Source organism: Dendrobates tinctorius, unplaced genomic scaffold (genome assembly GCF_039654945.1).
Source record: "Dendrobates tinctorius isolate UK_male_01 unplaced genomic scaffold, ASM3965494v1 ptg000245l, whole genome shotgun sequence".
Lineage (NCBI taxonomy): Eukaryota > Metazoa > Chordata > Amphibia > Anura > Dendrobatidae > Dendrobates > Dendrobates tinctorius.
This window is the reverse complement of record NW_027361912.1, coordinates 7,244,907-7,270,645: the sequence shown is the minus strand read 5'-3', so window position 1 is coordinate 7,270,645 and position 25,739 is coordinate 7,244,907. Positions and strand designations below refer to the sequence as shown.

Genomic DNA, 25,739 nt, shown 5'->3' with positions numbered 1-25,739 from the left:
GGATAGTTGAAATCTCCCATGACAACTATGTCATATTTTTTGGAGAACTTGGCCATTTGATGCATAAAGAGTTCATCCATATCTTCAGCTTGCACAGGCGGCCTGTAGTAAATGCCTACAATGGTGTCCTTTCCATTGTTCTGTCCTTGTATTCTTACCCAAACAGTTTCCACAGAACTCCCAGTCTCTGAAGCTTCAATCTCTGTGCAGATATACGTGTTTCTAACATACAATGCGACACCTCCTCCTCGTTTATCAAGTCTGTTTCTTGCAAATAAGTTGTATCCTTCTAGTCTTGTATTCCAATCATGTGTATCGTCCCACCAAGTTTCAGTGGTTCCAATGACATCATATTTCTTTTCCTGTGTTAGTAGTTCCAATTCTCCTTGTTTGTTGCCCATGCTTTGTGCATTAGTATAGAAACATTTTAGTTTGTGATTGGTTTCTCTTTCTCCAATATTTTTATGAATTAGATTCTTTTGTCTTTGTTCTTCCTTTCCACTTCTAATAGCAGAGTTCTCAATAGCATTTGTCAGGTGTTTTGCTTTTTCTGGTCTTTTGCTTCCCTTCCCATGTTGTTCTAGTTTAAAGCTCTCCTTACAAGTGTAGCAAGGCGACTTCCAAATACATGCTTTCCAGTTTTCGTAAGGTGCACCCCATCTCTAGCAAGTAGTCCATCGTATAAGTAATTCACTCCGTGATCCAGAAATCCAAATCGTTGCTGACGGCACCATCGAAGTAGCCAGTTGTTCACCTGCAGAATCTTATTCCACCTCCTTGTTCCATGGCCATCCACTGGGAGGATGGAAGAGAAGACCACCTGTGCTCCCAGTTCTTTCACTTTCTTGCCTAAGTCTTCAAAGTCTCTGCAGATGGTTTCCAGGTCGTTTCTTGCAGTGTCATTTGTCCCCACATGTAGTAGCAGTAATGGGTAGTCATCTGTAGGTCTGAAGAGTCCTGATATCCTGTCAGACACATCTTTAATTTTTGCACCTGGAAGACAGCACATTTCTCTTGAAGTTATATCCGGTCTGCAGATAGCGGCCTCTGTTCCTCTCAACAGGGAATCCCCCATGACCACCACTCTCCGTTTCTTCTTCACAACATTTTTCTTTCTCCTTCCAGGAGGACTCTGAAGGCGTACAAGGTTGCTGTTTGTTGGCAAAGTCTGATCCTGATGTATTTCTTCATTGTTCTCCTGCGTGAGAGCCTGGTACTGGTTCCTGAGCAGTATTGGTGCTGACTGCCTCCTGATCCTCCTGCTTCTCTGGGTCACATGTCTCCATTATTCTGTTTCTTCAGGTGCACTTCGAATTTCTTCTCTTTCTGTAACATGAAGAGATAATTCTGCTCTGTCCAAGAACTCTTCACCTTCCTTAATGATCTTCAACGTAGCTAACCTCTCTTCGAGATTTTGCAACTTTTCCTCCAACAGGGACACAAGCTTGCATTTGTGGCATGTGAAGTTTGGCTTTTCCACTGGTAAGTCTGTGAACATGTAGCAAGAAATGCAGCTCACCAAATGGCTCCTGGCCTCTTCCATATTGAGATTTCTTAAAAACGATGAAAGATGAGCCAAAATTCCGATTTCCTCTTTTCAGCTGCAACGGCCAAAACCCAGTGATCGTTGAGCTCGCGGAGACTCTTCACTTATCCCAGAAGGCACTGGGAATACGCAAATGATCTCCTCAAGACTCTTCCCCTGCTATGGAGTCACTACAGCAGACTAGCAAGTTCCATATGGATATTGACACGGCATATTTATTGTGCACACTGGTTATTCAATGTTACACATGTCAAACATGAAATAAAACATCTAAGGCCGTCTGGCCACTAACTAACAATAGCAGGCTAACTACAAAATAAACCTATATAACAGCAAAGAAGTCCATGTAATCTTACTGTGTCAGCTCCCAGCTCAGCAGACGAGATAGACTGAGAGATCCCAGCTCCTCCTGATTATATCAGCTGGACCAGTCAGGAAACCAAAACCTGGATTGAATTAGTGGAGGGGGAACTACCAGTCCTTTCCATGCTGATCACTAAGGAAACCAGGACTGGATTACAGTGAAATAAACTGGCTTCATCATCAGTACAGGGAGACATATGAAATGAAACGGGGAGAAGTATACCTGTTTTCTAGTACCTCTCCCCTTGGCACCTCACACATCCCCCTCCTCTGTTCGAGCCCGTGGGGTCGGACACGATGAGTCACCAAGCAGTGCGTTCTAGACAACGCATCTGCATTTCTGTGCGCTGTGCCTGCCCTGTGCTCAACGGAAAATTTAAACCCTTGTAATGCTAAGAACCAGCGTGTCACCCGCGCATTGCCCTCTTTTGCCCGGGACATCCACGTTAGGAGCGAATGGTCTGTCACTAGCCTAAACTGGCGACCTAGTAAATAATAGCGCAAGGTGCACAGGGCCCATTTCACAGCCAGGGCTTCCCGCTCAACTACACTGTAGTTCTTTTCTGCTCTTGTAAGCTTTCTGCTTAGATAGGCCACTGGGTGCTCCTCGCCATTTACTTCTTGAGACAAAACCGCGCCGAGGCCCACCCCAGAGGCGTCCGTTTGGACAATAAACTCCCGTTTAAAGTCTGGTGCAACCAACACTGGTTGGTCACAGAGGACTGTTTTCAATCGTTGAAAGGCCTCCTCTGCTTCTGCGTTCCACTTTATTGTGACAGATTTCGACCCCTTAGTAAGATCTGTGAGAGGAGCTGCGATGGTCGCAAAATGTTTGATGAACCACCTATAATAACCAACGATCCCTAAAAAAGCTCCAACCTGTTTTTTGGTTACCGGTCGTGGCCAATTTTGAATAGCGTCCACTTTATTGGCTTGAGGCTTCACGACGCCTCTCCCTATGCTATATCCCAGATAGCAAGCCTCTTCCAATCCCAACGTACATTTCTTGGAATTGGCAGTCAACCCAGCTGTTTTTAGGGAGTCTAAGACGGCTTGTACTTTTGACAAATGCGTGTCCCAGTCATCGCTAAAGATAATGATGTCGTCCAAGTATGCGGACGCACACCGGCCCTGGGGTTTCAGGACAATATCCATTAGACGTTGGAAGGTGGCTGCGGCACCATGCAACCCAAATGGCATATCTCGGTACTGGAATAATCCCTGGGGCGTAACAAAGGCAGTTTTCTCTTTGGCTGATTCCGTGAGGGGAATCTGCCAATAACCTTTTGTTAAGTCAATAGTGGATATGTACCTGGCCGAACCCAGTCTCTCTATCAGTTCATCGACTCTTGGCATCGGGTAGGCATCGAATTTCGATACTTCATTTACTTTTCGAAAATCGTTACAAAATCGGATAGTCCCATCGGGTTTGGGCACCAGTACGATAGGGCTAGCCCAATCACTTCGGGACTCCTCAATGACCCCGAGCTCTAACATTTTCTTCACTTCCTGGGCAATGGCTTGTCTCCGAGCCTCCGGAGATAAGCTGCCACCAGAGCAGTCAGACAGCAGCTCTCTCTTAGAGAACACAGGAGTGCTCGGCAGAGTGCTGCTGTGTATGGGAAAGTCAGGAAGATAGCTGCTGGCTGAAAGATTTGCCAAACAATGGTTCGGCCAACAGATATCTAAAGTGTATGGGCTTCTTTACATGCAGCCAAGATCCCACTTTTTTACCTCAACATCGATGGATCGTGAGGATTTGTAGGTTCCCCCTTTTGTCCAAGTACTATTTACCACCCCGCAGGTTAGTGGAGCCTCTTCTTTCATCTCAAATATGGCGTGATCTCCTTCGTCTGTCTGATTCAGCGGCCCAATGAAGAATCTGCGGTTTCGGGTGTGGATGAGACCTCTGCCAAAAAGAAGAAAGACACTTGTGGAAACATGTCTGTCAAAATAATAACCAATCGAACTTCACCAGGAGTGACAACCTCCAGAAATATTTCACCCAAATGTTTATACCAGAATTACACTACACGAAAAAAGTAGCACACAAAGGTATGAATGTCAATTGGGATACTAGAGATAATAGCATACCATACTGGTTGTAAATATTATCCCAAATTAATGCAATACCCTGGACTGTAGAAAGACCAACTGTCAAAAATTTACAAAGAAGGGGGTGGAAGAAAAAACTTCCAAGGCAACAACTCACAGTCATAATATAAAATTGCTTTATTGGATACAGGGCAAGGAACAATAAAACATGCTAAAATGCTGATAGCATGTCAACAGACATAAGGACACAATGGACCATATTTGCTGCTTATATAATGTTAATCAAATAGGAATTAAAAAGGACACAAAAAAAGAAGTAAGCGGTAAACTGCCTTGTTGCTAACCCCATAGTTGAATCAATACCCAAAGATTACATATAGGCCATGAAGATGTAAGGTACAATTACCCACACACTAAACACCAAGTGTCACAAATTACCTGATAAACGCGAGTGCAAGCAGGCAAGCAGAGGGTCCAGGTGTCCGCCCCAACGCGCGTTTCGGAACACCTTCGTCAGGGGGTAGACTGTGAGCGGGGCTGTGGGTGACTTGTGGGAGAGGCTGTGGGTGGCCTGTGGGCAAGCTTGTGGGTGGGGCTTTATGTACTGCATCTGTATGGGCTTATGACAAGTCACTGATCCCTCAGTGACTGTCTCCTATTTTACATACTGCATATAGTATTGTGGGGTTAGAAAAAAAAAAGTATGGTAATCAAAATGGTGCCACCTACCTAGGGGATATATACTTGGAGGTTTTCATACCAACACTTTTTTCATAGTCCCATAGACTTGAGTGGCCAATTATGATCTATGAACGTCTTCATTTTTTTTTTTTACATGACAATAGACTTTACCGGGTACGGGTTCTTTCTTAAGAAAAATACGGCTACAATGCATACATGAAACACAGATGCCTGAATGAGTCCTTGGGAAGAAAGTGACTGCTTCCGCATAGCCCGAGGAGCGTCTGGGTTATAATCACACACCTTTATGAGAATTATCAATAGTGTTAGCACATGGCTCCCGGTATGGAAAGTACTGACGCTTCTCATAACGTTCTGGCAGTCTGCCACCATAGGTTGCACAATAATGTAGCACGGCTGTAAGGAAGATGAAAGTGTCACAGTACATGGTGGTCAGCACTCTCTAAACAAGGGCTCAGGGTAGCGAAATCAGCTATAATTACACATAATCATCTCTAATTACCAAGGAAGGCTCAGGCGGTTATCACTCACATCTTGTGGTTTTATCCCTCCTTACCTGAGCCCCTTACATGTACAAATGCTGAGCGTGGAGCCATCGTCTTCCTTCACATGACCCTGGTAGCAGCAGTGGTCCTGCAAGACATTCATGAGTGGGTCATATTATCGGATACAGACAAAGGCTAGGGTCACACAAACGATTTCCTCCCATCTGAGAAAATTGGTCCAATTATTCTGCTCCGACTCTGATCCAATTTTCTTGGATGTGGAGCATTAAAAAGAAAAAAACTCCATCTTCTTATTTCAGTAAGTCTGTGAAAATGGGATCGTACTCGGATGTCATCGAAGTGCGGTCCAATGTTTTACACACACCCATAGACACGAATGGTTGCGTACCAGTAGAAAAAAATTAGACATGTGCACAACCCAGTAGAATAACATGGAGATGAGCACTATCCATCAAAAGAAGGGAAAGCACTCGTCCGATTATAATTATTAGTCCATGTTCACACATTGAGTATTTGGTAAGTTTTTTACCTCAGTATTTGTAAGTCAAAACCTGGAATGGAACAGTCAGAGGAAAAGTAAAATACAGTGCTTTGCGAAACTATTCGGCCCCCTGGAACTTTTCAACCTTTTCCCATATATACTTCAAAAACAAAGATACCAAATGTAAATTTTTGGTGAAGAATCAACAACAAGAGGCACACAATTGTGAAGTTGACCGAAATTTTAAATTTTTGTGGACATTCAAAAACTGAAAAGTGGGGCGTGCAATTTTATTCGGCCCCTTAACTTTCAGTGCAGCAAACTCACTCCAGAAGTTCATTGTGGATCTCTGAATAATCCAATGTTGTCCTAAATGACTAATGATGATAAATATAATCCACCTGTGTGTAATCAAGTCTCCGTATAAATGCACCTGCTCTGTGATAGTCTCAGGATTCTGTTTGAAGCTCAGAGAGCATCATGAAGACCAAGGAACACAACAGGCAGGTCCGTGATACTATTGTGGAGAACATAAAAGCCGGATTTGGATACAAAATGATTTCCAAAACTTTAAACATCCCAATGAGCACTGTGCAAGCGATCATATTGAAATGGAAGGAGTATCATACCACTGCAAATCTACCAAGACCCGGCCATCCCTCTAAACTTTCCTCTCAAACAAGGAGAAGACTGATCAGAGATGCAGCCAAGAGGTCCATGATCGCTCTGGATGAACTGCACAGATCTGGACTTTATGGAAGTGTGGCAATAAGAAAGCCATTTCTCAAAGATATCCATAAAAAGTGTCATATAAAGTTTGCAACAAGCCACCTGGAAGACACACCAAACATGTGGAAGAAGGTACTCGGGTCATATGAAACCAAAATCGAACTTTTTGGCAACAATGCCAAACGATATGTTTGGCGTAAAGGCAACACAGCTCATCACCCTGAACACACCATCCCCACTGTCAAACATGGTGGTGGCAGCATCATGGTTTGGACCAGCTTTTCTTCAGCAGGGACAGGGAAGATTGTTAAAATTGATGGGGAGATGGATGGAGCCAAATACAGGACCATTCTTGAAGAAAACCTATTGGAGTCTGCAAAAGACCTGAGACTGGGATGGAGATTTGTCTTCCAACAAGACCATGATCCCAAACATAAAGCAAAATTTATAATGTAATGGTTCACAAATAAACGTATCCAGGTGTTAGAATGGCCAAGTCAAAGTCCAGACCTGAATCCAATTGAGAATCTGTGGAAAGAGCTGAAAACTGCTGTTCACAAACGATCTCATAGAATCATAGAGTTGGAAGGGACCTCCTGGGCCATCAGGTCCAACCCCCTGCTCAAAGCAGGATTCGCTAAATCATCCCAGACAGATATCTGTCCAGCCTCTGTTTGAAGACTTCTGTTGAAAGAGAACTCACCACCTTTCGTGGCAGCCTGTTCCACTTATTGATCACTCTAACTGTCAAAAAGTTTTTTCTAATATCTAATCTGTGTCTCCTCCCATTCAGTTTCATCCCATTGCTTCTAGTCTTTCCTTGTGCAAATGAGAATAAAGATGATCCTTCTACAATGTGACAGCCCTTGAGATATTTGTAGACAGTTATTAAGTCTCCTCTCAGTCTTCTCTTTTGCAAGCTAAACATTCCCAAATCCTGCAACCTTTCCTCATAAGACAGGGTTTTAGACCGGTCACCATTCTGGTCGCTCTTTTCTGAACTTGCTCCAGTTTGTTGATATCTTTTTTAAAATGTGACGCCCAAAACTGGACCCAGTATTCCAGATGAGGTCTGACCAAAGACGAGTAGAGGGCAATAATGACTTCACGTGATCTAGACTGTATGCTTCTGTTAATACATCCTAGATTTGCATTTGCCTTTTTTGCTGCTGCATCACACTGTTGACTCATATTCAGTCTGTGATCTATTAGTATACCCAAGTCTTTTTCACATGTGCTGTTGCTTAGCCCTATTCCTCCCATTCTGTATATGCTTTTTTCATTTTTATTGCCCAGATGTAATACTTTGCATTTTTCTCTGTTAAAAACCATTCTGTTAGTTGCTGCCTCCAGTTTATTTATATCTTTTTGAATCTTCTCTCTCTTCTCTAGTATTAGCTATCCCTCCTAGCTTTGTGTCATCAGCAAATTTAATCAGTTTACCCTCAATTCCTTCATCTAAATCGTTGATAAAGATATTGAACAATACAGGGCCCAGGACAGAGCCCTGTGGTACCCCACTTGAGACATTCTTCCAACTGGATGTGCAGCCATTTACGACCACTCTTTGGGTCCGATCACTAAGCCAGTTATGAATCCACCTAACAGTTGCCTTGTCCATTCCATACTTAGTCATTTTTTTCAATAAGGATTGTGTGAGATACTATGTCAAATGCTTGGCTGAAGTCATGATATACTATATCTACAGCATTTCCCTGATCCACCCAATCAGTGATTCTGTCATAGAAGGAAATTAAGTTAGTCTGACATGACTTATTAATTACAAACCCATGCTGACTGTTTAATCACTTCATTCTTATCCAAGTACTGACATACATGTTGTTTAATAATTTGTTCAAAGATCTTTCCTGGTATAGAAGTCAGACTCACCGGCCTATAGTTGCCTGGGTCCACCTTCTTCCCCTTTTTGAAGATAGGAACAACATTTGCTCTTTTCCAGTCACTCTGGGACTTCTCCTGTTCTCCATGAATTTTCAAAGATTATGGAGAGCGGTTCAAAAATTTCTTCTGCTATCTCCTTCAGTACTCTGGGGTGTAATTCATCTGGACCTGGAGATTTGAATTCATTTAGGTTAGCTAAGTGTTTCCTCACTATATTTCTGTTTATAGATATCCTGGATTCTTCTATTCCTTTAATAGGACAGTGAAGAATAGTTGATGTTAAATTTCCTTTCTGAGAGAAAACAGATGCAAAATAGGAATTTAAAAGTTCAGCCTTCTCAGCATCCTGTCTTACCATTTCATCATTTTCATTCTGTAAAAATCCTATAGCATCTTTGACTTTTTTTTTACTTTTGACATATCCCCAAAATCCTTTATTATTGTTTTTGACATCTCTTGCAAGCCTCAATTCATTTTCAGCTTTAGCTAATCTGATTCGTGCCCTGCAGGTTCTGCAGACAGCATTATATTCTTCTTTAGATATGCCTCCCTCTTTCCATTTTATAAACATTTCTTTCATCCTTTTTAGCATGTGCTTAAGTTCTGTGTTCATCCATCCTGGTTTCCTTAAATGCTTCCCATTCTTCCCTCTTTTCGGAATTGCTAACATTTGTGCTTTGAGAATTTCATTTTTCAAGATTTTCCATCCTTCCTGGACATTTTTGTCCTTAAGGATATCCAGCCATTGGATCCCTCCAATTCTCTTTCTGAATCCCTTAAAATCTGCCTTTCTGAAATCTAACCTTGACCTCTGAGTGTTCACAGGTCTTCCTCCTCTAGTTATCCAAAATTCTAACATAGCATGGTCGCCACCTCCTAGGGTCCCAGCCACTTTTACCTCCTCAACCATTTCCTCCCTGTTTATAAGGATTAAATCCAAGGTAGCAGTTCCCCTTGTTTTCTCCCCTACCTTTTGGAAGATAAAGTTGTCAGTAAGAGAGGATAAGAATTTCCTTGACCTGTTAGTTTTGCCTGAGAGAGATTCCCAACAAATGTCTGGACAGTTAAAATCTCCCATGACCACTATGTCATATTTTTTGGAGAACTTGGCCATTTGATGCATAAAGAGTTCATCCATATCTTCAGCTTGCACAGGCGGACTGTAGTAATGCCTACAATGGTGTCCTTTCCATTGTTCTGTCCTTGTATTCTTACCCAAACAGTTTCCACAGAACTCCCAGTCTCTGAAGCTTCAATCTCTGTGCAAATATACGCGTTTCTAACATACAATGCGACACCTCCTCCTCGTTTACCAAGTCTGTTTTTTGCAAATAAGTTGTATCCTTCTAGTCTTGTATTCCAATCATGTGTATTGTCCCACCAAGTTTCAGTGGTTCCAATGACATCATATTTCTTTTCCTGTGTTAGTAGTTCCAATTCTCCTTGTTTGTTGCCCATGCTTTGTGCATTAGTATAGAAACATTTTAGTTTGTGATTGGTTTCTCTATCTCCAATATTTTAATTATTTAGATTCTTTTGTCTTTGATCTTCCCTTCCACTTCTAATAGCAGAGTTTTCAATAGCATTTGTCAGGTGTATGGCTTTTTCTGGCCTTTTTAAAGCTCTCCTTATAAGTGTAGCAAGGCGACTTCCAAATACTTGTTTTCCAGTCTTCGTAAGGTGCACCGCATTTCCATCAAACCTCACTGAGCTCGAGCTGTTTGCCAAGGAAAAATGGGCAAGAATTTCAGTCTCTCGATGTACAAAACTGATAGAGATATACCCCAAGTGAGTTGCAGCTGTAATCACAGCAGAAAGTGGTGCAACAAAGTATTAAGATAAAGGGGACGAATAATATTGCACGCCTCACTTTTCAGTTTTTGAATTTCAACAAAAATTTAAAATAACCAATAAATTTCATTCAACTTTACAATTTTGTCCCACTTGTTGATTCTTCACCAAAAATTCACATTTGGTATCTTTATGTTTGAAGCATGATATGTGGGAAAAGGTTGAAAAGTTCCAGGGGGCCGAATACTTTCGCAAGGCACTGTAGAAACATGTCACCACTTCTGTATTTATCACCCACTCCTGGTTTTGGCTTACAGATACTGAGGTAAAAAACTCACCGAATACTGAACGTGTGAACGTGGCCTTACAATTGTGTGCATGAGCCTAAAGGTTGAGCTTCTAAGTGCAGAGGTAGTGGAGCTGAAGAAGCCACCATTATAAATGACACTTGGTGGCTACCAGCCCTGTTACAAATTTGGCATTGAGACCTTGGAAATTCAAGTTCTGCCTCAGAAGAGTTTCTGAAAAATACATGTATATGTGAGTAATATAATGTATTCTGCCTTCATGCACGCTGACACGATGTGCAATCCAGCATACAGCATAAACCACAGCTCTGTCTTCCAAAATAAGCAGACTGTTCTCTGTAGTCTAACTTGTTTATTTGTGAAGAGTATAGAAACATGCGTGGTAAAACTACAAGGAATACAAATAACATGCATAAGTATTGGGCAGATGATCACAGCTAACACAATCACAGGAAGTGTACATTGTGATGCAAACATTACATAGGAATACATTAGTTTATGATTACATTTACTGAGAACTGGCAACTAAAGGGTTAATGACATCTCTTGGCTGCTAGACAGTAAAAAAACACCTCTCTGAATCACGGCATTGCAAGAAAGATTAAGCTTACCAGATATGCTTTAAGCGGATAATGAATTCAAGTTGGAGAATTAAGATGGAGGACAGGTAAACACGTGCATCCTATGATATACACAGAAGCAAAATGGCCCTTCTTTATCCCCGAATATATTGCTTCCTTCCCACAAAGCACTGCTTCAATCCCATGTGCATTGCTTCTGTTAAAGGCACAGACTATATAATGCTATCAAAGACACTGCTATAAATTCAGCCACCACTAGATGGTGCTATAATTAACCCAGTACAAAATACAAACATATTACTTTATTCAGAGCACATAACACAAACAGACTGCCCGATATCAGAGGGCAGAACACTCCCCGCTTGGCATCAACAAATGCCACTTACCGGCTCTTTAGGTGAAAGCAATAGGATTAGCTCCGCAACTGGTCTGAGGAATCGTTTACTCTCCCCAGCCTTCCACACTTTGACCTCAACCTTGCGCACCTTCTCATCTTTGCTTGGGAACACCTTGGTGAAGAGGCCTAGTGGCCACTCATTTCGGTGTGACTGGCTGTATTTCATGAGCACAATATCACTGGGTTTGATGTTCGGCTTGTCGATCTGCCACTTCTTCCTAGGCTGTAAGGTGGAGAAGTATTGCTTTCTCCATCTGTCCCAGAAAGTATTGGAGAGACTTTGAACTTGTCTCCATTGATGTCTGTAGAGGTCCTTGTTGCTGAATTCTCCCAGTGGAGTGCTAGGAGTGTCGGTTTTCTGAGTGAGTAACATGGCGGGAGGGAGAATGGTTGGATCTTCAGCATCACTGGAGAGTGCAGTCAATGGTCTGGCATTTATGATGGCCGAAACTTCTGCCAAGAATGTAGTCAAACCTTCGTGTGTGAGTCTTGTGCTACCTTCTTGCAAGAAGATAGAGTCTAAGATTCTGCGTGCTATTCCTATCATCCTCTCTCAAGCACCTCCCACGTGAGAAGAGTGTGGTAAATTGAAGGTCCAGGTACATCCCTGTTCACTCAGGTATCTTTCCACACTGGTAATGTCTAGGTTGGAAGGAATTTGGAGTTCTTTCACTGCTCCTACGAAATTTGTGCCTCTGTCAGAGCGAATGTGTTTCACGGTGCCTCTGATGGCAATGAAGCGTCAGAGTGCATTTATGAAACTTGTTGTGTCCATGGATTCAATCACTTCGATGTGGACCGCTCTGATGGACATGCAGGTAAACATAACTGCCCAGCGTTTTGCGTTGGCTTGGACTCTTCTAGTATGCCGTGCAACCACAGACCACGGCCCATATACATCCAGTCCAACGTTGGTAAAGGGAGGATCCATACTAAGTCTGTCTGATGGGAGACTGGCCATCTTTGGGCTTTGAGTCGCGCCGCGGAGTTTGCGACAAGTCACACAGTTAAAGATGAGTTTACTCACACATCTCTTTGCTCCGTCTATCTATAGTCCAGCACTTTGTAGTTTCCCTTCGGTAAACAATCGGCCCTGATGTTTCACCAAAACATGACGGTGCTGTACGAGCAGAGTAGTCACATGATGATGGCCAGGAATTAATACAGGGTGTTTTTCCACGAATCCCACCTTGACTTCCTGAAGACGACCTTCAATTTGTATCAGCTCGTTTTGGTCAATTATTGGATCAAGCTTTTTCAAGACGCTGTCTCTAGAAATGGGTTGACCTTTGTTGAGGTTGTCTATTTCTTTGGCGTAACACTCGCGTTGTATGGTACGAATTATCGTGTTTTTGGCATTTTCCAGGTTCGGAGCGGTAAATGCGTGTTTGCAATGGTGCCAACCTTTACAAGACTTCTGACTGGTGGGTAAGCGTTGCCTCTGGGGTTTAAATGGTAGAGGGGCCATCCAACTCTTTGACTCATTTCTTACCATCTCTCGATCCATGATTTCCAAAAACAATCTGTCGTCTATGGACATTGCTACCTTGTTGTCCTCTCTGGTTCTGTTGAAAACTCTGCACCCTATGTGCTCTTGGTCGCCGTCACATGAGTGGTCTTCATAGGAAGGATCAGCTAATGGACAAGGTAGAGGAGCATTGTGTGGCAACTCTTTTACCAGGAAGCTACTCTTACATGGCTGGAAGAGAGACGGACGTCCTTTTTCAAGAGTATTGGTAAGCATGCTGTCAACTAAGGCCGGCTTGTGTCCTCCTCCTAGGCAGACGTCCCCTATAATGACCCATCCAAGGTCGTGCCTGTGTGTGTATGGAGCATTCCTGGAGCCGTTTATACATTCTCTAGCCTTGTGTACTTGTAGTATATCTCTCCCCAGAAGTAGAGCTATTGGGGTTCCTGGATCAAGTTCAGGTATCAGGTGGGCTATATGCTTTAGATGGGGGTGATATGTCGCCACCTCCCGTGAAGGTATTTCTGACCTGTTGTCAGGAATCTGGTTGCACTCCAGGATGGTCGGTAATGATAGGCAGGTCTGGCCATCTATGGACTCCACTTTGTATCCGGTTGCTTTTCTCCCCGCCGTCTCAATGGTACCTGAACATGTTCTCATGGTGTAGGGAGAACCAGGACCTACAATGCTGAAGTTGTCAAAGAAGATGGACCTGGCTAGAGACCTGTTACTTTGGTCATCCAGGACTGCATAAATCTTGAAGGCTTTGTCCTTGCGGCCTGCGGGATAAACTCTGACAAGGCAGATTTTTGAACAGGACCTTCCTCCTGTGAGTCCTCTACAGATCTCAGTACATTTAGAGCTGACATCCGGGGTGTCTTTGTCAGTGTCTTTCTGCTTTCCATCGTGCTCCTCTGCTTGCGACAACACTCGTGGAGGTGATCCAGGGTGCAAGGCTGTATTGTGATCCGTGCTGCTGCATTCTGCACATTTCACGCTAGCTTCACAGTTCCTGGCGAAGTGAGAGGTTGCGGCACAACTTTTGAAGCAGATGTTGTTCTTCTTGAGGAAACCTTTACGATCCTCTAAAGACTTCTCCCTGAAGGATCTGCACTTTAGTAGAGGATGTGGTTTCTTGGGTAGAGGACAATATTTACTGATATCCTGAGGTTTGCTCTCATCTGGAGGGGTTTTATTCACCTTGTGAGGAGGGCCTGTGGAAGCAATGTTAGTTTTGTGGACTGCCATGGGTGTCTTACCGGGTTTGACACCAGTGGCAGTGGAACACGACAGAGTAAAATCAAAACTAGGGTGATTTCTAATCCTAGATTGTTTGGTGACAAAATCAACAAATACATTGAAAGGAGGAAATGATACATTATGATTGTGTTTAGATTCTGAACCACGTGTAATCCACTTTTCTTGTAGGTTGTAAGGAAGTTTCTGTACTATCAGATTGACACCCCTAGCGGTATCTAAGAATGCCAATCCGGGCAAGTCTCCTTCCTGCTGAGCAAACTGCAACTCATTCAACAAATCTCTCAGTTCTCTAAGCTTTAGATAACCTTTAGGTCCTATATTTGGAAAATCCTCAATTCTTTTATATAAAGCATTCTCAATGACTTCTACTGCCCCATAGCATTCATCGAGTCTTTCCCACACCTTATGTAGGGCTGTGTGAGGATGCTTTACATTAATGTCTCTCAGTCTTTTGGCATGCTCGACTGACTCACTTCCGAGCCACTTTACCAGGAGATCTAACTCCTCACCACAAGAAAGGTCCAGACCATGAATGGCGTTCCGGAATGAGGTTCACCATGACAGATAGTTCTCGGGTTTGTCAGTGAACTTTACAAGTCCCTTTGTAAGCAGTTCTTGGCGGGCAAGGAACTTTGCAAGGTCCTTGATAGCTCTGTCAGTGCTGGCACGAGCCGGTGTGTGATAGTCATGTCTAGTGTGTGGTGCATCACCATACCTGTAAGACGCTTGTGACTCCGGATAGTCTGTGCGGTACCTTGTTGGTGAAGAAGGTGTCTCTTTAAGGCGGGATGGGAGCTGTACCTTCTTTTCAGTGGAATGGTAGCTGTAGTCGACATCTCTGAGCTGGACGTCTCCTCGCCTATGATAGTGAAGCTTGGGGTTGGATCGCTGGTGATCGGTATGGGCTGATCGATATGATGCGCCAGGGCTGTCTTCTACGCCGGAATGTTGACGGACGTACACGTTGCGCTGGATCTTGCTGCTCTAGATCTGGTCCGAGAATGCTGCTGTGTCTCTCAGAATCAGGATCTTTCATAGCTTCCAAACACTCTGCTTTAGCTATTGCAGCTGCTGTCTCTGTCTGCTGCAAGTCTTTCTAGCTCTGCTTGCAAACGAGCGGTTTCTGCGTCTTGATCTGCTTGTCTCAGCTTTAGATGCATCTATCGTTCGGTGAAGGAGGATCTCGCTTTGCCTGCTTCGGCCTCGGCGCGAGCAACAGCAGCTAGCTCTGCTAAGGACGACCTGCTGGAGCTTGCTCGTGACCTTGCTTTGAGTGAAGATGTACTTTTCCGAGACATTGTGCGTTTAGCTGAGTGCTGCTTAGTATATTGTAAATCCAAAGCCGTGGAGACACCATCACATGTTTCTCAATGCAAGCAATGACTAGCCAGGTCTTTCACCGGGAAGGAACAACCACGGGAAGGGCAGTCTCCAATGAAGGAAACCACCTATGCCAAAACATGGTATCCATCCACAGACAGCTGTTTCGGGGTATTGCCCCTCATCAGTGTGGAGTAGGAAACTGGCTAGTAGGAGCAATGCCTATTAAAGACTGTGAAAAATGAGGATGAATGACCTCATGGAGATCAACATCCAACACTGCGGAGACACCATCACTTGTTTCTCAACGCAGTGATGCTAGAGCAATGCCCCCATCCCTTAAGGGAAATATGCAAAAACATGTAAATCAAAAGCCGCGGAGACACCATCACATGTTTCTCAACGCAAGCAATGACTAGCCAGGTCTTTCACCGGGAAGGAACAACCACGGGAAGGGCAGTCTCCAATGAAGGAAACCACCTATGCCAACACATCCATCCACAGACAGCTGTTTCTGCTTAGTATATTGGCGGGAAACAGTCTATGTATGGCAGCTTCCGTGTGGCGGGGAAGATGTAGCACTTCTTGATGGGCTGCGGTAGCATTCTGCGGCTGTATGGCGGCTGCTGTGATACCCGTATGCAGAGCAGTGTGGGTGTTAGCGGTCCCGTATAGTCTATGCAATCACTGCGTGTGACCGGCGGTCCTTTACTGAGCCCTGGGCTTGTCTCCTGCGGCTGTATGGCGGCTGCTGTAGTACCCGTGTGCGGAGCAGTCTGGGTGATAGCAGTCCCTTACAGCCTGAATTCACTGTCGCAGGCATATGTCAATCTGTTTTACTAGGCCCTGGACTTGTCTCCTGCGGCTGTATGGCGGCTGCTGTAGTACCCGTATGCGGAGCAGTCTGGGTGATAGCGGTCCCTTACAGCCTGAATTCACTATCGCAGACGTCTAGCATCTGTTTTACTATTCTGCCTTCAGGCACGCTGACACGATGTGCAATCCAGCATACAGCATAAACCACAGCTCTGTCTTCCAAAATAGGCAGACTATTCTCTGTAGTCTAACTTGTTTATTTGTGAAGAGTATAGAACATTCGCAGTAAAACTACAAGGAATACAAATAACATGCATAAGTATTGGGCAGATGATCACAGCTAACACAATCACAGGAAGTGTACATTGTGATGCAAACATTACATAGGAATACATTAGTTTATGATTACATTTACTAGAACTAGCAACTAAAGGGTTAATGACATCTCTTGGCTGCTAGACAGTAAATAACACCTCTCTGAATCACGGCATTGCAAGAAAGATTAAGCTTACCAGATATGCTTTAAGCGGATAACCAATTCAAGTTGGTGAATTAAGATGGAGGACAGGTAAACATGTGCATCCTATGATATACACAGAAGCAAAATGGCCCTTCTTCATCCCAGAATATATTGCTTCCTTCCCACAAAGCACTGCTTCAATCCCATGTGCATTGCTTCTGTTAAAGGCACAGACTATATAATGCTATCAAAGACACTGCTATAAATTCAGCCACCACTAGATGGTGCTATAATTAACCCAGTACAAAATACAAACATATTGCTTTATTCAGAGCACATAACACAGACTGCCCTATATCAGAGGGCAGAACATCATGTAAAAATGGTGCAAATTGTGAAAAAAGTAACATAATGAATGGATCAAGTGTTTTAAGTAGAGTTGAGTGAATATCTTCGGTTCCCCGCTTATTCGGCCAGCTACAGCGCTGGCCGAATAAGCTACAGCGGGAACCCGGCTTCCTGGATCGCGCCGGCTGAACAGTTGATCGCCGCCACCGCAGTTGCATGTGTCGCGGCTGTGTCACAGTCACAGCACATGCATGGAGAACCCAACACACAGGCTCTCCATGCATGTGCTGTGACAGAGACACAGCGGCGACACATGTAGCTGCAGCGGCGATCAGCTGTTCAACCGGCGCAATCCAGGAAGCCGGGTTCCTGCTGTAGCTTATTCAGCAAGCACTATAGCTTGCCGAATAAGCGGGGAACCGAAGATATTCACTCAACTCTAGTCAGTGGCGGATTAAGTGGACTATGGGCCCGGGGCTGTTCATAAAACCTGGGCCCCTGTACCCCCCTTCCCACCTGAGCGCTGCGGTCCCCGTGCGGGAATTGACAGCCGTACGGACCGCAGCACTTGGTTTGCTGCGGGTCCATACGGAAAACCCGTCACCATTCCACCACGTGTGGACATGGCCTAAAAAGACGTTGCACATAAGCTGTAGGCCTACGGCCAATACGCACAAAATCGCCCAACGTGATCCTGGCCATAGGGGATCCACTTTAATGTCCCCACTTTAATTAAGTCCCCTTACTTCATCCATTGCAGTCCCCACTCACTTCATCTGCAGTGCCGCTTCATCATTTGCAGCCCCTTATCCCCCCTTCCATTTCATCATGTGCAGTCCCCTTCCCCCCCAACTTCATGTGCAGCCCCACTCCCCCATCATCATGTGCAGTTAATTTTACCCCCACATCATGTGCAGTCCCCCTTACCCCCACTTCATGTGCAGTGCCCCTTACCCCCAATTCATCATGTGCAGTCCCCCTTACCCCCAATTCATCATGTTCAGTCTCTCTTACCCCCAATTCATCATGTTCAGTCCCACTTACCCCTTAATTCATCATGTGCAGTTCCCCTTACCCCCAATTCATCATGTGCAGTCCCACTTACCCCTTAATTCATCATGTGCAGTCCCACTTACCCCTTAATTCATCATGTGCAGTCCCACTTACCCCATAATTCATCATGTGCAGTCCCCCTTATCCCCCACTTCATCATGTGCAGCCCCACTTATCCCCCACTTCATCATGTGCAGCCCCACTTATCCCCCACTTCATCATGTGCAGCCCCATTTATCCCCCACTTCATCATGTGCAGCCCCACTCACCCCCCACTTCATCATGTGCAGCCCCACTCACCCCCCTTCATCATATACAGCCCCCAGTCACCCCCCTTCATCATATACAGCCCCCAGTCACCCCCCCTTCATCATATACAGCCCCCAGTCACCCCCCCTTCATCATATACAGCCCCCAGTCACCCCCCTTCATCATATACAGCCCCCAGTCACCTCCCTTCATCATATACAGCCCCCAGTCACCCCCCCCTTCATCATATACAGCCCCCAGTCACCCCCCCTTCATCATATACAGCCCCCAGTCACCCCCCCTTCATCATATACAGCCCCCAGTCACCCCCATTCATCATATACAGCCCCCACTCACCCCCCTTCATCATATACGGCCCCCAGTCACCCCCCCGTCATCATATACAGGCCCCAATCACCCCCCCTTCATTGTGTACAGCCCCCACTCACCCCCTCCCCCATTTAATTCATTTTATAAATAAAAAAAAATAAAAAAAGTTCCCCATACTTACCTCACAGCCGGCTCGCTCCCCAGCAGCGCCTCTGCTTTCAGCATCCTCCGGGACATGTCGGCGCGTGCACGATGACGTCATCGCGCACGCCCGACATCTGACCCGGAAGTACAGCCGGAGGGAGCCGGAGCTGAGCAGCCGTCAAGGTGACGGCCGTGCACAGCTCCCGGCCACTCATAGAATGTGATGCGGGCGGCTGTCTGCTGCCGGCGGCGTCACAGCACAGGGCACGGCCGGCCCTGTACAGGTGCTGGGGGAGCGGTCCGGGTGGCATTTGCCTCTCTGCCACCCGGCCCAGCCCGCCCCTGCCCCTGCCCCTGGGCCCCCAAAAAACCTTGGGCCCGGGGCGACCGCCCCATCCGCCCCTATTAAGATCCGCCATTGACTCTAGTTATAAGTATGTATGGCACAAATCGCAAAGTGAAGATCAGACGGTGTAAGGTCCATGTGCCCGGGAGATCTAGGCCAGAGGTTGGTATTAGCTATGCCTACATGTCCATGACCCTGGCTTATGACAGACTTCTTATTCCAAATATTATGTACCTGATCCTGTGGTTTGGTCATTATCGGAGTCCCATCGTCGTCATAAAGGGTCACTGTGAAATCATCAGCTATTAGGAATCTGCAGAAAACAGGAAGGAGTCAATAGAAGAATCACTGTGAGAAATAAAGACTAATCACTGCATATTAGCAAGTTCAGCGACTAATAATGTAATGCAAGCCTCAAATCACGATACCAAAACAGAGTAAAAACAAAAAACGAATTTGCATTTTTAAAATCAGATTTCTTTTTGTTGTTTTTTTTAACCTTTTTTTTTGCATATTTTTAGATTTAAAAAAATCACATGTTCCAGCAAAATGTTGCAAGTGGAGAATGATTTCTGCACAAAAATTTTGCAGAATTCAATTCGTCATTAATGAATGGACCAAAAACATCTGGAAACCTCGAATGCTGCCCATAATGATAAATAATAATTAAAAAAAAAAAAACACCAAAGACTAAAATAAATAAAGGAATGAATGCAATAATGAATCACACTTATAGTTGTTTTTTTAAGCATTTTTTGCAGTGGAATTTTCAGCCAAGAAAATCCACATAAAAAAAAACCTTTGGAAGAACTTAACATGTAGTCGACTGAAACAGAAAAAAATGCTCCATACACAAAAACAGAATGAAAATCACATCCTAAAATCATGGGGATTTATAATTTGTGTTTTTTTGCGTCATTCTTTTTTGTCTTCTTGTATTCGTTGGGGTTTTTTTGCATGAAATTATTCAAACCGGTGAACGCACTTCCAGAATTTTGCACAAAATAAAAAAATGCTTTTGATGTTGCTCTTTCATCTTAGGCAGGTCTCATATGTCCAGATAATTCCGGTACCGGAAAAACCAGTACCGGAGCTATCCGTGTCCGTGTGGACACATGGTACCTCCGTGTGGCACATGTGTGACAGCCGTGTGCCGCACCAGGACCATACGAACGGCTCCGGGAAGAAGCGCTACAGTAAGCACTGTTTCCAGGGGCTGGTGCTGACCACGGCTGTCATTCTTCTCTCCTGCTCTGCCGGGAACAGCGAGCAGGAGAGAAAGAATGAATGAAAACCCAATGTGGGGCCACCTCAGTTTATGAACCAACCAGACGAAACTTACAGCTGGGGGATGCAGCCCTCAGCTGTCAGCTTCATCAAGGTTGGTTCTCAAGAACAGAGGGGTCCCCACATTGTTTTTTTTAATTCTATGCCAGGGCATAGAACACAACGAGTACCTCACCCACGGCTATAGTCTTTGAGCCGGATATTCACAGAAATGACAGGTTGTCCTCTGTGGAGGAGGTACTACAAGGTAATAATAGGGAGACTCACTCTGTTTTCTCCAGATGTAGGACTAGAGGTTTTCCTTCCACATGTAACTTGTACTGGACCAGGTACGGATACTTGCTCTGTACAAAAGAAAGAAAAACAGATTGTAAGAGAAGAAAGGGCTGGAAAAAAAAAATGCAACTGGAGGCAGAGAGCATTGATGAGCCACGATGACTTGTTATCATAATGTAGGACAGGGACAATTCAGGATGACTACAAGGTGCCAGCAATAAAGAAAAAGTCAACTAAGTATCAGACAAAGTAACTTTCACATATTTTTAGTAACCTACTTTCTGACCAATCAGTGCTAGATTTCCTCTCCGCTCCTTCGGATAAATTACAAACATCCAGAGAAAGTGAGAGTAAAGCCAGTGCTAATTGGATCCAGGAATCGCGAGACATAACAAGGTCACACGATACCCAGAAGAGCCAATGCTGATCCTTGGGATTGCACCTGCACCAGATGAGAATACAGGTGTTATTATTTTACAAGAGGGAACATAGGGATTAAGAAGGGGTTGTCCTAGTAATGGATGACCCCTTTAAGGTAGATAGCGTCCTTGCCACTCCTGGGAATTTCTATTGCTGTTTTTCTTTACTTTGAGCCACCTGCCATACCCAGCTTTGATATACTGTATATCTGGGAACTCTGCTTTACTGCTGTCCAACTCTACTTAGTACTATCTGACATACTCATGTCTGCTACATCGCCGGGCTCTACTATGTCATTAAACTGAGCCATCAGAACTACTGGATACTGTGCCATACCTACTCTGGACTTTGTGACATACTCCTCTCTCTTACTGTCGTGGTTCGGGATTCTATTTCACGGTCTGGTGTTTTGCTGTCGGTGTCTCTGTCACTGTCTGGGTACTGATTACCCTTTGCCTTTCGTCTACTCCTTACTTACAGCAGGTGTTTTCCATCTGCTATCTCGCCCCTCCTTTCACTCTGCAGGTCCTTCTATTTAAACCTCTCTCCTGCTTCTGTTCTCTGCTGCTGCTATCTTACAGTTTGTTGTTGAAGGAGTAGTCAGTATTTGTAGCAGTCAGTTGGTGCTTTCTCTGGCGATAGTGTAAGGAGGAGGTAGGGACTGCCTTCTCCCTCCTGTGGACACTGTGCACATGTAACACTTGCGTCACCTTATTATCTGTTACTGTAAACGTAATGTGCAGTTTACTTAATGTTCCTTTAATGTGCAATATGTTGTCTTAAATGTATTACTTAGCTTAGGGATAGAATCTTAAGGGTTAACAGTTGGGATGAGTTAAAAGCGGGATGGTGCAGAGCCCCAGAAACTTAGGAGAACGACTTCCTGTATAAGCAGCAAGAGCCTGGGCAGTAGTGATGGGAAGTTCGGCTCTTTTTAGTGATCCGGCTCATTCGGCTCCGCTCACCATAAAGAACCGGTTCTTTGGGCTCTTTAAACTGATTTTTTTAAATAGAAATCCATTTTCCACAGTCCTCGTTCTATGTCTTTGCCTGTACAGTGAGGGCCTCATTCTACCCCTGTATAAGGATCTAGTGACGCAGTGTAGACTGTTATTCAGCATTGCTGCTTCCTCAGATTGTCAGCTCTTGTGATCAGGCCCCGACTCCTCCTCGGTTGTAGTCTTACCATGTATTGTGCCATTTTTTGTTCACGTCCTTTGTGAATTAGTAAGTGCTGTGATATGTGTTGGTGCACATGATGCATCCTGTTGCAAACGCAGGTCCGTGCATCCCTATGTTAAGTATAGGGATCTAATCTGGATCAGGATGCATCAGGATTGCTACACATCACAACGCACCGTACCACAACGCTAGTGTGAACGCAGCCCCACTCGTGCAGCCCCTAACCAGGTGCCCCCATGTCATATATATGCTCCCAATACATGTTATTATCATTACCACACTGTAACACAGGGCACAAGCCTTTCTAGTGAGGCGGGAAAGATCACTGTATGACAGAGCAGCATGCGGACATAGTCTATATTATGTCTGCATACTGGTCCCATACAGTTTCATCACTTTCCCATACAGCACATCCCTTGCTTCCGAGCATGCTCAGTGCCACAAAATGGATCCCTGCACACAGAAGCACATGGATCCGTGTTGTCCTGGATCCGTGCTCCATAGAACTCCATTTTAATTACAGACGTGTAGCCACGGATCCGTGCGTCTCCCTGCGCCTGGGTGTTTTTCAGATGACACAAAACTGCAACAAGTTGCGTTTTTGTGCATCTGATAAAATATGCAGACACAGCGATCCATGGGAAAACGGTGACATCTGGATGCACAATCCCATCCGTCACCACTGCAGGTCAATGGAGACGAAAACGGATCCGTGTGCAGCCAAAATATGCAAGTGTGACACCAGCTGAACCCTATATAATGATTGGGGCTGGACCGAGATCTCTCCATAGGTTTTACCTAAAATCACTTTATATTACTTTCCCCTACCCTTAGGGCTCACGCTCACTGTACTTCTCCAAAAAGGACTCTCAGACCACCAAATCGGCCCTGAGCTCCGCCGACAATCTCACAAAATGATGAGGAGCCCGAACCCAGCTAGCCAGCCTACGTGAAAAAACTCGACCCATCGGCATCACCCGACAAGCGAAGTTAAGCTTTCCCAACAGCGACTGAAGGTCCCGCAACGATATTTTCCGCAACCGACGTGCACGAACCACCTCAGACCTCAAATCATCAAGCTTGTCCTCCGGCAACCGAAATTCCCATTCAACAGTATCGATGACGATCCCCAGAAAACGCAAACACGTACTGGGGCCCTCAGTTTTTCCGGGCGCCAGCGGAACCCCAAACCGATCTGCCACCCACTCAATCACTTTCAAAATCCTGAGACAACGTGAAGAATCCGCCGGGCCAATGCACAAGAAATCGTCCAAATAATGAACTACCGAATCACAACCAGAGACGTCGCACACGACCCACTCAAGAAAAGAACTAAAAGCCTCGAAATACGCACAAGACAAGGAACAACCCATAGGTAAACACCTATCTACAAAAAACCTGTCTTCCCAGAAACAGCCCAACAACCTCACGCTGTCTGGGTGGACCGGAAGCAAACGAAAAGCGGATTCAACATCAGTCTTAGCCATAAGGGCCCCGCGACCACACTTTCGGACCCAACTCGCCCCTTCATCAAATGAAGAGTATACCACTGAACAAATCTCCGGATCAATACCGTCGTTAACCGACCTCCCACGTGGGTAAGACAAATGCTGAATGAGCCGAAACTTATTGGGCTCCTTCTTCGGAACCACCCCCAACGGGGAAACGACCAGATTCGGAAAAGGAGGGGACACGAAAGGGCCCGCAATGCACCCCAATGAAACTTCTTTCTGGATCTTCTCCGAAACAACTGACGGATGCTCCAAAGCAGAGCGCAAATTTTTTAAAACAAACGGGATTTCAAACGGAGGACCCGGAATGCGAAAACCCTCCTAAAAACCTGAATACAACAGCCCCACTCTTACCCTATCAGGGTATCTATTTAGATAGGGGACCATCCTTTCCAGATTCACTGGAGTCTCCCCCTTGCGAATTACCCCCACCCGATTTGGACTTCCCTTTCTTGAAACACTTTGATGCCCCGTGTGAAGTACCATTGCAGTTTGAGCAGAGGTGTTTAAATTTACAGTTGGCCCCAAACTTACACTGGCCGTCATTAAACTGCCAGCACACACCCGCCTTGTGCGTTCCCGACTGCCCTTGACCCCCACCACTCGTAGAGCCGGAAGTGCCGCTATTCTGGCTGGTGCTTCCAGCCCCCCCAAGAAAGGAACTCCCAGACTTATTTTGCGCTATCACACGCATCCACAATCCAATGTCTTTTTGGTCCCAGCGGATAGCCGGACGCACAGCTTTCCTCTGACGAAACTGCTCATCATACCGCAGCCACGCCTGACCGCCATATACACTATAAGGCCTCTTTCACACATCAGGTTTTCGCCGTCAGGCGTGATCCGGCGCTTTTGACAGAAACCGGATCCGGCGAAATGCAATGCCGGATCCGGTTTCCCCCCCATTGACTTGCATTTGCGCCGGATCGCGCCGGATGGCCATGCGTTTCATCCGGTTTTCGCCGGATCCGGCAATGTGTTGCGATCCGGCGTCTGGAAAAAACGGCTACTGTAACGTTTTTTGTCTCCGGCGAAAAAGCCGGACCCGCCGGATCCGGCGCGTCCGGCTTTTTCACACAATGAAAGCCTATGAGCGCCGCAATGCGCCTGATCCGGCGAAAGCCGGATCCGGTGGCCGGATCCGTTTTTTTTGGTCTGAGCATGCTCAGTAGCTCTGCCCACAAGACATATATAAAAGCAAGACAGTGGGACCCACAGCCACACCCAACATGCCACCCAAGAAAGCAACCAAGCGCAGCAGGAGAAGGCAGAAGACCACTGCAGCACCATCAGCACCACCACCACCCCAAATGGAGCAGCAAATGGAACATGCTGAGGAGGGGAGTCCAGCAGCAGATGAGAGACGGTAATTATCAAATCCCCCATTCCTCCAAACTAGGGCCATGGAATATCAAGATATTCATTGTCCCTTTGTTTCTCTTTATTCAACAGCCGCCCAAGAGATGCAGCAGCAGCAGCAGCAGAAATGGCATCACTGGCAGCAGCAACAGCAGCAATACCCACAGCCATGGAGTCTGGCCATCAACAGGACAGCACATCTTCTTCTGGGAGCCCTCCCTCGCATCGTCAGCGTTTGACGGTAAGTTTTTATTTCCAAAATCCATCATCTCTGTAATATATGTCTATTCATTGCCTTTTATTTCAAAACAGGAATCACAAGATGAAGAGGAGCTCCCAGAAGAAGAAGGAAGGGGTGGACAGACACCTGGAGTGGGCTCACAATTGGTAAGTTTTTTGCATCAAACGCAGAAACACAACATCACACTACACACAACACATAGAAAACAATGTTCTGCAGACCACACACAGCAAACAAATGCCTACATCCAAAGACATAACATTTTTTGTTTTCTTCTCTAGTCTTCCCAATCTGGTGCTCGGCCAAGA

The 25,739-nt window shown here is 45.3% G+C and overlaps 1 protein-coding gene across 1 annotated transcript in view; it reads right to left on the bottom strand.

Moving 5' to 3' along the window:
- The window catches only part of LOC141060798 (zinc metalloproteinase-disintegrin-like protein H3), a 187,038-nt gene that overhangs the window by 87,974 nt on the left and 73,325 nt on the right, over positions 1-25,739 (bottom strand). The window contains exons 3-6 of the mRNA XM_073557153.1: positions 20,710-20,786; positions 19,390-19,468; positions 5,223-5,299; positions 3,644-3,818 (exon numbers count right to left, since the gene is read on the bottom strand). Of these exons, the coding sequence (XP_073413254.1) occupies positions 3,644-3,818; positions 5,223-5,299; positions 19,390-19,468; positions 20,710-20,786 (408 nt within the window). The remainder of the gene's footprint in view (positions 1-3,643; positions 3,819-5,222; positions 5,300-19,389; positions 19,469-20,709; positions 20,787-25,739) is intronic.